Source organism: Leptodactylus fuscus, chromosome 9 (assembly GCF_031893055.1).
Source record: "Leptodactylus fuscus isolate aLepFus1 chromosome 9, aLepFus1.hap2, whole genome shotgun sequence".
NCBI lineage: Eukaryota > Metazoa > Chordata > Amphibia > Anura > Leptodactylidae > Leptodactylus > Leptodactylus fuscus.
In genome coordinates this window covers 63080312-63093774 of record NC_134273.1, presented here as the reverse complement: position 1 = coordinate 63093774, position 13463 = coordinate 63080312, and the positions used below count along the sequence as shown (strand labels likewise).

Here is a 13463-nt window from a genome sequence, read left to right as displayed (position 1 = left end):
CAGTAGTTGCTGGGGAAGGGGAGGGGGTGTTTTGGTTGTCTGTCTGCCCCTTCCCTAGGCTTGAGGTTTTTTTTCCCCCACTTGGAATTCAGTCTGGCTGTATATAGGGTATCTGCAGTGCTCCTATTAACCCCTTCCCGACGGAACAGGAGCCCTGCAGATCCCCTATATTCAGTAGACCGGGCACTTTCAGACACAGGGATACCTAATGTGTATGTGCTTCACAGTCATTTTCTACCTTCATATGTATTCTAGGGAAAGGAGGGATTTACAACTTTTATTTACTTTATTTTTTTATTATTTAATTTTTTTAAAGCTTTTTTTCTTCTTCACTATTTTATGGAAGATTCTATACTTTAATAGTGCGGCTGGTCATAGACCCCCCCTCCCAAAAAAAAAAAAAAAAAATAAAATAATTATTAATAATTATTAATAATTATTATAATTATAATAAAATAATTATTTTATTTTATAATTTTTTTTTTTTTTTCTTGACTCGAGTATAAGCCGAGGGGGGCTTTTTCAGCACAAAAACTGTGCTGAAAAATTTGGCTCATACTCGAATATATACGGTATATCTAGAGATATATATTCCTTTTTTTTATACATATACACACTCCCACATATGTAAATACACACACTCAACCATTCATTTAGCTTAGAAAAATTACCTTTTTCTGTCAAATTTGTCCATGCACTCAAGTGGTTGGATAAATTGGAGGACTTCATCCCACTGACCATCAAGGATCAATTGCCTGTGAGTTATGACAGGAAAAAAAAATTGGCATCAGACAAATGGGTTGATATTAAATGGATGAACTTTTCTTTTTTCTTTTGCAAAAACACAGCAGTATTCTGCACAGAAGCAGCGACGTGTGAAGAGAAGCTTACTATGGCCATAAAAAAAAAAAAAGTACGATTGTGAGGGACCCAACTAGCGAATATTCAACCGTATGAACACAGCTCTCCTCTCAGATTATAGGATTTATAGAAACCCTTCATGTTTATTAAATCTGTAATGTCGGATTTTACAATGGACTGCAACATCCAATCCGAATCCAATCGGTATACAGAATATTCTTTTGGGGAAATACATTGCAATTTGTTTTAAGGTGTTCACTGTAAGGGATAAATAGCGTTATTTGTACGATTTGCATGCACATGGGGATACCTGACATGTTTGTTTATTTTTTACAGTGGGTTTATATTATTTTCCTTTTTAAGTTGCAGGGGTTTTTTTTAAATCAACTTTTTATTCGTTATGCATATTTTTTTTACTTTTTTACTGACCCACAAGAGAACTTGAACCTGGGATCACTTGCGTATTGCAGTACATTGCCCATAGACTCCCTGTGTGTTATAGAGAAAGACAATGACTGGCCTCTTGGCTACCATGGCTATCTCTCAGATCAGTTCCCTCACTGTGATGGAAACCAAGGAACTGAGGTCATCACATCCGTCACCTGAAGGGTTAAGCTGCCATACAGTTCAGTGCCGTACTATTATGGCCCGGAGCGTTAAAACAGCGCTAATTTCTTAAAGAGGACCTTTCACCATATCTGGGCACATGCAGTGTTATATACTGCCAGAAAGCTGACAGTGCGCTGAATTCAGCGCACTGTCGGCTTTCCCGATCCGTGCCCGGTGTAAAGCGCTATCGGTTCCCGGTACCGTAGCGCTTTACAGTCAGAAAGGCGTTTCTGACCATTAGCCAGGAACGTCCTTCTGCCTCGCGGCGCCAATCGCGCTGTGCTGTGGTGCCGGGAGGAACGCCCCCTCCCTCTCCTGATAATGCTAGTCTACGGACAAGCTGTGTGAGCAGAGGGAGGGTGGAGTTCCTCCCGGCTCCACAGCACAGCGCGATTGGCGCCGCGAGGCAGAAGGACGTTCCTGGCTAATGGTCAGAAACGCCCTTCTGACCATAGAAGAGCTACGGTACCGGGCCGTAAGCTCTTCACACCGGGCACAGATCGGGAAAGCCGACAGTGCGCTGAATTCAGCGCACTGTCAGCTTTCTGGCAGTATATAACACTGCCTGTGCCCAAAAGTGGTGAAAGGTCCTCTTTAAAGGAATTATAGAGACAAATTTGTAAAGTTCTGTGAAAATATGGTGAAGAATTTCAATTATTTGCTATACTATACCTGATAGGAGATGTGAGAGCTTATCGTTACATCTTCTCCAATGTAATAACATACTAAACATCAGCACTTTCTTCCAGGATGTGATGAAGGCCACAAGGCATGGAAAGCATAGAAACCCAAGGCTGATAATACTGAATGCAATGTGTAATCCCATATTAACATTCTCTTATGTAACAGCTGATATCTAATCCAATTCTCTATAATCTTTAATTGACTCCAAGGTCATGTCATTCTTTAAAGGGAACCTGACAGGTCTGCTTTAAGCACTACAAAGTGCACAGATCTTTATGGACTGGTAGTTTACTATCCCAAATAGCTCTATTGGAACCATGTCTGTGCCTACAATATAAAGAAAATCCTTAATACTTACCTAGTTCCTGTACCCTGACACCAGAGCAAGTCTACCCTGAAGCCGGAGCAGTACACGCTGACTTCAGTGCCAATGTGCCATACCAGTGGGCAGGTGGTGGGAACACCACAGAGGAGTGAGATAAGACTCAATGGACTCATCTCTAGGACAAGTACAGACAGGGTCACAACTGGGGTATTTCGCACACAAAACCACCAGTCCATAGGGTATGTTCGTACGATTGAAATTGCAGCTGATTTTGAGGCGGATTCCTACAAATTCTGTCTGGAATGTGCCCCCTATTGTTTTCAATCTGAGGAAGTTGACAGACTTCTAGTTTTTGCCACGGATTCCGCAGACTTTTCTCTGTCGGTTTCAGCAAAAAAAAAACTGGCAGAAACCAAATGAACACTAAGGGCTAGTTCACATGTGAACAAAGGGGCGGATTTTGACAGCGGATTTCACTTCAAAATCCACCCCTTTACAATGGTGGTCTATGTAGACCACCAGGCTTTTTTTTCCCGCTAGCGGCGGGCTGCCGCTAGCGGAGAAAAGAAAGGACATGCCCTTTCTTCAGGCGGAAGCTGCGCAGGCTCAGCCGCGCGGCTTCCGCCCCCGGCAGCTCCCTCCTATGTCGGCTCATTCATTTGAGCCGACAGCAGAGGGTTAAGCCGCGACAGCGATGGTCGCGGCAGGCGGGTTTTGACAAGAGAGAGACGCGGCTCACCGCGTCTCTCTCCGTGTCAAAACCCACGCGGGCAGTTCACGTGTGAACTGACCCTAATATAGTCTATGGAGTGTGCCCAGGTAACCGCTTTTTTAGCAGACCCGCTCTCCGCCTTTCGGGTACCCATGCAAAACCGAACAACAGAGAGCCAAATACTAGTGTGAACCTAGCGTCAGCCGCAGAACCTCTGGTGCAAGGCTCAGCCTCATTAGCCACATTGTGTCTGGGGCGAATCAAGGAACTAAGCCAGGCTTCAAATTCCTGCTCCCCTTCCACAGTGTGAACTTAGCCTTAGGTTAGCTTACATGCTACCAAACGAGTGTGCATGCACAGTTGGTTCAGATTTTTTAGCGGACTGCACTTGGGGGACATCTGAGAGTTATCCGAGTGACTTCCATCCCTAATTGAATTCAATTAGTCGGTTCTTTCAGACATCACGGATTAGGATAGGACGTGTTCTATAGTCATAAGAATGGAGCACTGGACTCCTCAATCGTAAGCGCATCGTCCTAAACAGACATGACAGATTCCCTTTAAAGATAAAAAAATATATATATATTTTTACATACCTAAGAAAAAGCATATCATCAGAATAGAGCCCATTGATCACCCCACTCTCCTTCTCCAGGGCCAGCATACTGATGTGCAGCTTCTTGGCATTGAGGAAATCTAATATCAACTTTGTGATCTCTACTTCTTTGACGTTTACAGTTTCTTCAGCCGTCATTGTGATGGGCTGAAAAAAAAAGCAAAAAAAAGGAATCAATTATGTTCTATGTATTTTAATGGTCTACATAAAATAAAGAAAAAACTAAACAAAACAAAAACTCCGCTTAAAGGAGGCATTCACAGTGCGGTTAGGATCACATTTGCCTTGTAAATCCTTGTATAATGCATCCACTGACTTATTTTATCCATCTTTTATGCCTTCAGCCCTCAATGTAAAAAGACCAGAAACACTAAGGCCCAGGGAGAGGAGAAAATCACAGCATGTGTCTGTATTCTCTCCTGCTACAGTCATGGAAATACGATCCCGCATTTCTCATTAGTTCATATAGGACAGAGCTGAAGTTTAGAACAAACCATATATTCCATAAAGCCACTGAAACGGCCTATTCTGTTCTTGCGCCAACCTTAGCAGTATCTAAACATCACCGGTTATTAAAGGAATCCTATCATTAAAGGGATATTCCCATAACCCTTGTTCACCAACCTGCAGGCTCTGTGCTCTGTTCACTTCCTGGTTTTCTCGGCACATTGGTGGGCGGGGTTTCACTTGCTCTGCTATCTGCTAGGTTTGCAGTCAGTAATGAGGGATTGGTTGTAAATGCATAACCACAGTATGAAGCTGGTGTAGAGGCTGATGCAGCAGAGCTGGGTTTGAGTCCGGTTGCATTACATACAGAAGTAATAGACTCATTATCTCAGCCAAATTCAATTAAACTGACTGATAAGTGGAAGAGCTGAAGATAGACAGCACAGTAATCCCAGAGCTCTCACCTCCCCCCTCTCCTATCTGAGGAGCTCCCTTACTTGTCAGACATAAACAGCTCAGAGCTGCCCCGTGGTCATAGAAATTGAGTGCAAACAATGAAGTGAATAAATTAAGATAGCAGCCAAACAAAGCAGTTTTGATAAAGCAATGCATTTAGGAAAAGTCTTAAATCCATATAAATCCTTGTTATGAGACAACCCCTTTAAAACTCAATTTTTTCTGCCTACCACATAGGAATAGTCTTAAGAAAGGATATTCTTCTCCTACCTTTAGATATTTTCTCCGCAACGCTGTTCCATATAAATCCCAGTTTTCGCCTGTATGTAAATGAGTTTCCTTGCAGCTCTGGGGGCGGGCCTAAGCGCTCAAAGAGCACTGGGGGCGTCCCCAATGCTGCGAGAGAAATCTCTAGCACCGCCTCCATCTTCTTCAGGAACGGGCTCTTCACGCATCTTCTTCCAGGGGTTGGCTTCAAACTTCTAGGCCTCGGGCAAAGCCGACTGCACATGCCCGCCGGCCACAAGAAAATGGCCGCTTACACTACTGTGTAAGTGGCCATTTTCTTGTGGCCAGCGGGCATGCGCAGTCGGCTTTGCCCGAGGCCTAGAAGTTTGGAGCCACCGCCGGAAAAAGACGTGAAGAAAACCCGTTCCTGAAGAAGATGGAGGCGGCGCTGGAGAGTTCTCTTGCAGCATTGGGGACGTCCTCAATGTTGTTTGAGCGTTGGGGACCGCCCCCTGTGCTGCGAGAGAACTCATTTGCATACTGACGAAAACCAGATTATATACCGAACGGTGGCACGGAGAAGACATCTACAGGTAGGAGAAGAATACCCTTTCTTAAAGAGGACCTTTCATGGTCCGGGGCACAGGCAGTTCTATATACTGCTGGAAAGCCGACAGTGCGCTGAATTCAGCGCACTGTCGGCGTTCCCGATCTGTGCCCCGGGTAAAGAGCTATCGGTCTCGGTACCGTAGCTCTTTACAGTCAGAAAGGCGTTCCTGACAGTCAGTCAGGTACATCCTTCTTCACAGCAGCGCCTATCACCTCCCTTCCCTCCTGAGAATACTCGTCTATGAACGAGCACTGTGAGCAGAGGGAGGGGGCGTTCCTCCCCGCTCACACTGTACAGCATGATAGGCGCTGCTGGGCAGAAGGACGTACATGACTGACTGTCAGGAACACCCTTCTGACTGTAAAGAGCTACAGTACTGGGACCGATAGCACTTTACCCGGGGCACAGATCGGGAAAGCCGACAGTGCGCTGAATTCAGTGCACTGTCAGCTTTCAAGCAGTATATAACACTGCCTGTGCACCGGACCATGAAAGGTCCTCTTTAAGGCTATTCCTACATGGTAGGCAGAAAAAATTGAGTTTTATTGATAGGATCCCTTTAAAGCTTTAGAAATAAAACATAAGATTCCTTCTAATCTCTGTCCACTAAATGGTTAAATGAGGCATCCTGTACTATACGATTATGCTTGTATATACAGCGCAGGCACGCCAGCCATAAATGACAAGATGTAAAGCTATGGTCTGACAGCCACGCACACCCTGCCGCCGCTACCTCTCACAATACATTTATGTAGCGTCTTTATCTGGGTGTGAACTTAGTGAGAACAACCCCATGTACGGCACATTTGTGGTTTTATCACAGCCCAACCTTCTACGTGAAGATGGGAAAGAAGGATTAACTGGTTAACTGCCAAACAACTTGTCGCAGTAAGACAGGCTACATGCGGCTTATACCAGAACAGCAGAAGTCTAAGAGACTCTTTATAGAGAGTTAGATCGTTCATATCACTACGGACCCCAATACATATACCCGATTCACATCTGCATTTGGTTCAGGGAGTCTGCTTGGAGACCCCCCAAATGGAAACCTATACGCATTAAAAAGCGGTTAGCTAAGAAACCACACGGACACCATTATAGTCTATGGGGTCCGTGTGGTTTCTTAGCTAACTGCTTTTTAATGCATATAGGTTTCCGTTCGGGGGGTCTCCAAGCGGATTCACCGAACGGAATACCGAACGCAGATGTGAAGCGGGTCTAACTATGTAACTATATTATACAATTATTCATATTGTAGAATAATTAAATGTACAACTTGTTGCATATATACTTTAATAGGAATATGATCACTGGCTTTTGTCCTGAGATTTCCTGCCTGACCATAGCTGATACCATTTATGAAGTAGATGATTCAGAGACAGGCCACGTCTGCTACCGAAAATCAGTGGAGGAAAAAGTCTTGCGGTGGGCTTTTTCCTTCGCTGTTTTGAGTTTAAAAACCAAAGACAGTGGACGGATCCCACTATAGGGAATAGGGTCCGTCAGACTCCATGTATAACTGCTGTCTTAGTGGTCCGACTCCCCCAATGGACTCGAACAATGGAAATGCCATTCTAGTGTGAACCTAGTATTAGGGTCAGTGGTTTGACCTACCAACTCCATAGTCCTGCCTGTTCCTGCCAGCAGTGGTGGTCGGACCCTCAGTGGTCATACATCTATCACCTATCCTGTGGATATATCAGAAAGGTTTGTTATGGCAAACAATAATGCAGAATGCATGTGTAGACTCCATTACTGCCCAAATTTGCAGAATCCCTTTGCACGTGTTATAATGCCCTGGCACGGAGCCGGTACCACTTCAGTAGCTCAAACTACAGGGATCTTCAGATGCAGCAGATTTGTTGCAAATATTTCCATATGAAATTATTACTGCAGAATGTATACGTTACATGAGTTTCTGCAAGCCCCGTTCAGTAGCCTGGGTCAGTCGCAATATTCTGCAATAAACCTGCATATTTATAACACAAAGATCTCTTACCTTTAGAAATCTATCCTAAGACAGTACGCCTTACAGTTATGCAGAAGAAAACTTCATGTGGATGTTCGTGAACTTCCAAGGTGATATGCTGGACGGATGCATAGTGAGTCTATAGTCAGCAAATGCAAAATCTAGCTTGTCTGTATAGTGACCTCATCGGGTAATCTGACTGCTTTGTTGTTCATGTGTCAACAGGCATAAAGTAGTCATATGGTAATGAGCCTGCCTATTTACACAAGAAATAACCAGAATAAACAGACTATTGTAAGATTTACCAGTAGCAGGTAAGCTGCTTGTTGATGGTTTCCTGGTCACAATTTTTGACATCAATTTCACAATACTGATGAAAATTAAACTTATGTTTCTTTAACCCCTTCCCGCCGATGGCATTTTTTGATTTTCGTTTTTGACTCCCCTCCTTCTAAACCCCATAACTTTTTTATTTCTCCGCTCCCAGCGTCATATGAGGTCTTAATTTTTGCGGTACAATTTTTTCTTCATGATGCCACCATTAATTATTCTATATGATGTACTGGGAAGCAGGAAAAAAATTCAGAATGGGGTGGATTTGAAGAAAAAATGCATTTCTGCGACTTTCTTACGGGCTTTGGTTTTACGGCGTTCACTGTGCAGCCAAAATAATATGTCCCCTATATTCTGTGTTTCGGTACGGTTCCAGGGATACCAAATTTATATGGTTTTATTTACATGTTGACCCCTAAAAAAAATTCCAAAACGGTGTTAAAATTTTTTTTTTCTAAAAGTCGCCATATTCCGACGGCCGTAACTTTTTTATACATAGGTGTACGGGGATGCATAGGGCGTCTTTTTTTGCGGGGCCGGGTGTACTTTTTAGTTCTACCATTTTCGGGAAATGTTATTGCTTTGATCACTTTTTATTCAAATTTTTATCAGAATTAAAACAGTGAAAAAACGGCGGTTTGGCACTTTTGACTATTTTTCCTGCTACGGCGTTTACCGAACAGGAAAAATATTTTTATAGATTTGTAGAGCGGGCGATTTCGGACACGGGGATACCTAACATGTATATGTTTCACAGTTTTTAACTACTTTTATATGTGTTCTAGGGAAAGGGGGGTGATTTGAACTTTTAATACTTTTTATATTTTTTTATATTTTTTTTTACTTTTTTTTTTTTTTTTTTTTTGCATTTATTAGACCCCCTAGGGGTGTTGAACCCCAGGGGGTCTGATCACTAATGCAATGCATTACAATGCTAATGCATTGCAAAAAATCATCATCTCTTTTGCAGGCTGTATACACCAGCCTGCAAAAGAGAGAATTTGCAGACTGGCTGGGAGCCCTTAACAAGGCTCCCGGCTGTCATGGCAACGGGGGGTCGGCCCTGGAGCATGCTCCAGGAGCCGGCGATCCTTGCCAAAATGGCGGCGCCCATGCGCCGCAGGGAAGATGGCGCCTCCGGCGCCTTTGACAGCAGCGCCGGAGGGGTTAATGCCTCCGATCGGTCCGGGGACCGATCGGAGGCATTAGAGCCGGTTGTCTACTGCTTAAAGCAATAGACACCCGGCGGCTATGACGGCCGCCCGGCTCCCGGGCGGTCGCCATAGTTACAGACCCGACACGCGCCGTACTATTACGGCGCATGTCGGGAAGGGGTTAAATAGTGAGTTGGGAGCTGTTCACATCACGTTTTGATGATCAGTTTAATACGTACAAAAAAAATCTGATGCTACAAATGGATGAGGACTGATGACCTTTCATTACAGTCCATATTAAATAAAAATCAGTTTTTATTTAAGGCTACGTTCACATCCATTGGAGACGTCACACTGAAAATTGGCAGGCGAAAAAGTCCTGCATACGCAGCTTTTTCGTTCGCTGGTTTCCGTTTTAAAACACTGGACACCCGATGGACCCCATTATAGTCAATAGGGTCCACCAGGCTCCATGTGTAACTGCTATTACAGCGTATGTATTCCGTCCGGTTGGAGTCCACATGGAGACCCCCTAGACGGAACACAATCGCAATTGCAAACGCTGCTCTGTAAAAGCACACGGACCCCATAGACTATAATGTCTATGTTTTTATTCCTATGCTAATTAGCCTCCTCCGTGCACAGGAAGTTCTCAGCCAGCTCTCCTCTCCCTGCTGTGCGCTGTGTGAGAGAGCAGGGAGGAGGAGTCAGCAGCAGCAGCCTGTGCTGTATACAACAGCAAACAGTGCACAAAGACACTTCCAGTGCATGGAGAAGGCTAATTAGCATAGGAATAAAAACAGTCTCATTCAAAAACTACTGAGGCAATTTACATACAAAAGGTATGTGCGGAATAGCCTCTCTAAAGGTTATGCAAGTATGTGATTAGCTAAAAATGACTTCTTCCCATGACAGAGCCCCTTTAAGCCACTAAGGGTGTATGTGCATTAATAACCAAGGAGAAATACACCCATGGAGTCAGAAACAGAGTTAGGCCCGGTTCACATCTGCACATGTGTTTCCGTTTGGGAATCCACTTGGGGACCCCCTGAACAGAAACCTAATCTGCATAAAATTTTTTTTAAAAAAAGTGGTTACCTAAGGAAACCCGTGGACTCCATAGACTATAATGGGGTTCGTGTGGTTTCCGCACAACAAAAAGGCAGAGAGAAAAGTGCTGCTCGCAGAACGTTTCTCCCCACGTTTTTCATGCAGAGAGGGGAACAGAATGGGTTCTGCTAGCTTTTTTTTCCACTACTGGGAAAAAAAAGCTAGCAGAACCTATTGAAATCAATGGGAGGCTTTTTTTTTTCCCATGTGGAAAATTCCACACCAAATTCCTCACCATTTTCCTCCATGTGAACGTAGCCTTAGAGTCAGGCTGTGAAAAAGCAGAGACGTCTGTGGTTTGGCCTTCCAACTCCACAGCCCTGGAAGAAACAGATTTACTTCCTTACTATTACCCTACATAAGCACACAGATACATTGTGTCTTGGTCGAGTGTAAGAGCTATGCACGTTGCTATGTGATATATTGTGACATAAGTGACAGCTATTCAGCTTAGTGCAATGTTGCACAGCTATCCATGCAACTGGGACACAGTAACCAAGAAGCACAAAGGAAACTGGAAACCAAACTAGCCCTGTTGTGGCCCTGCTTATAAAGGAAAACATGAGCTCTACTACAGGAGACTGGCCCTGCAAATAACAAGGGGTAAACCACCAGACTGTATGTCACTACTCTCCAAAAAAATTATATTATATATATATTTATAAAGAATGGCTAGCACTCGAGGTATATGTGTTTTATTCCCTACACTGTGAGGTTTTGGTCCTAATGGCAGGAGACCTTTCTCAGCTTGAGAAATCCGGCTATCAGTGTTTGCTCTGTGCACTGAGCTATGCCTATCACTTACCATATTATTATGCCAACACCCGTTATTCTGTAATAACTGCTGCCACCTGAGACTGGTGCGAGGCTGCTCTTTGCTTTCATTGCCCAGGGCATGTATCTGAGACACAGCACTGCCACCCATTCACTGGCACAGGGGGGCTAATTTGCACATTGCACCATGAATAATTGAACAGACTGGCTCTCCCATCTGGATAGGAGGCTCCATCCCAATCCTATTCTGGGTGCGGAATAATAAGAAAGCAATCCTGAAATCTACAACCACATGCAACAAAGGAAATGACATTCTGTCTGTATCCTTTTCCCAGCCGGAGAAGACATAAGGGGTGGGTGGGATAGCTCTCTCAGCTGCCGCTCCCCCATCACTCCCACGGTGAAGGCGTGCTCACTATCTAGCAGACAGGCCCCTCACCAGACTGCTTGCATAAACAACAACAGCTCACTATTTGACAGCTGGGTCACTCCCTTGATTCAAAAGGGAAACCGAGTCGTTCAATGTAACGGAAGCTGCATAAAGAAGCCAAGATGTAAATCTGATATTACTAGGACCAGCAAGCTTTCTATACGGCATACAAGACCCTATTAAAATCTAGCAATATTCCAGGTGTAACGGGGCATCAGGCATGTAGTCATCCAATCTGACTAATGAGTGGCCAAAGCAATTGCCAAATAAAGCATCGCTTATATTTATATATATATATATATATATATATATATATACACATACACACAGAATTTACAGATGGTGGGGGGGGGGAGCAGTAAAGATCTTCACAGTATTATTACTGGACCCATTCACATTTGTACAAGGTGCAATACTAAGAACATTATAGGAAACTGCTTAGAATACAATCTCTCACTACAGGAAACGGCAATAAACAGGTGACCTGTGAAATGTTATATATAAGGAGAAGGACTACAAGTCCCAGAACATGAGCCTGCTTATAAGTGCGGAGCACATACAGATCACAAGGGGGATCTTAGTAAGTGTGATACGTCAAAGCTCCAGGTATGCAGGTGTCACCTATGAACGGTTTCCAAAATGGACAAGCTATAGTGTCCCCCTAAACCCTTTGGTACGGCTCAGACTTCTGATCTAACATTCCAGGTAACTCTCCAGTGATAGGAATGGCCATTTGCTTAGAAAACTGTATCGGGTAATAACTCCAAGGGCAGTGTTAAAGGAGAATAAAGTGGTACTCCAAGAAAAGTGAAAAAAATTAACTCTTTTGTAACAATAGTGCTTGATCGGTCACACGACTGGTAGCCATGACACTTAATGGACCACACGGACTTACTGCCTGACTTTAAGAACGGGAAGTCTATTGGGATTTGGTCCTGGTGTCCGTCATTTACACCAGGCTATCCTTCCCGACAAACCCAACAGAACGGACAGGAGACTTATTCCTCCAGTCCTACACTTTTTTCTTGCCTATAACACTCATCCTTTGTATACCTGATAGAGGAGAAGTGGCTGGTGGCTGGTAACCCCCCCCCCCAACACACAGACCCTGCTCCATTTCTATGGGACACAGCACTGTACTCAGCAATTTCCATCAGTCCCAGTGAAGTGTATGGAGCAGCGACCCTGCATGTGGTGCTACCACCCCAATCATACAGGATACTTGGAGGGATCTGCTCTTAAGCGGCGCTAGCTGCGAGTCCCCTACGATTCCACACTGTGAATAGGTCATAAAGGCTGATGATGGGAAATCCCTATGTCAGTGGATGATGGAGATCACAGACATCATGAAGGCATCTTCTCATCTATCTATAAGAGGGCCATGCGGACTGGATCTCCTCTTTAAGTTGGATCAGGAGGATCTGAGAGCAGGATCCCCATGGCAGGCAGATCCCCCATGGCAGGCACATCCCGCGCACCCTGCAGTGTCCACCCCAGATGGAGACCTGTATTGATGGCTCAGTCAATGCCCTATTCAGACCTGTCATATACGCAGCCTCCTGGTACCTGGTTTCCTGTCTCCCGGTCCGGTGTCCCAGAATCCCGGCCGGCTTTGTTGTCTCCTGGTGCCGGTGCAGACAGCGCTCCTCCCAGCATACACCCGGTGCACGGGCCGCACCACCCTGTCTCTGCGTCTCTTTTCTCTCAGGTTGCGGTTGTCAAGCGGATCCGCCGGTAACCAATCACAATCCGCTGTGTGAGGCCCCCGGGCAGAGCTGGCTGCAGATCTGCCTGAGAGGGCGCGGTACACATGATGGGGATGTGAGGGAAGGAGAGCACGTCACGTGACCGGAGAGCCGGAGGATGCTGAGCGCAGCACACACTGAGCGGATGGCAGCCTGCACGTCTTTCTATATGCTCTTGAAAGCAAGTTGTTGTTCTCTGATATCAGCCACAGAAGGATGGCTAGAGAGGGGCTATTAACTGGAATTGTTGAATGGAGATGTTTTTTTTCTCATAATCACATACTGTATAAGGATAGGAAACAATGATGTCACAGTACACAGATAGTACACACAGTACAGAGATAGTACAAACTATGACGTCACAGCAGAGGGATAGCAAACAGGATGATGTCACAGTACA

General features: G+C 44.7%; 1 protein-coding gene across 2 annotated transcripts in view; it reads right to left on the bottom strand.

Moving 5' to 3' along the window:
- The window catches only part of WDR47 (WD repeat domain 47), a 35375-nt gene extending 22304 nt beyond the window's left edge, over window positions 1-13071 (bottom strand). Inside the window, exons 1-4 of one of the 2 annotated variants that reach the window (XM_075286423.1) lie at window positions 12885-12965; window positions 7163-7236; window positions 3788-3954; window positions 672-755 (exon numbers count right to left, since the gene is read on the bottom strand). In XM_075286423.1, coding sequence (XP_075142524.1) covers window positions 672-755; window positions 3788-3954; window positions 7163-7171 — 260 coding nt within the window. In that variant the 5' untranslated portion in view covers window positions 7172-7236; window positions 12885-12965. Of the gene's footprint in view, window positions 1-671; window positions 756-3787; window positions 3955-7162; window positions 7237-12884 lie in introns of both variants that reach the window. The other variant, XM_075286422.1, reaches the window with a different exon arrangement.
- Window positions 13072-13463: the final 392 nt, after the last annotated feature.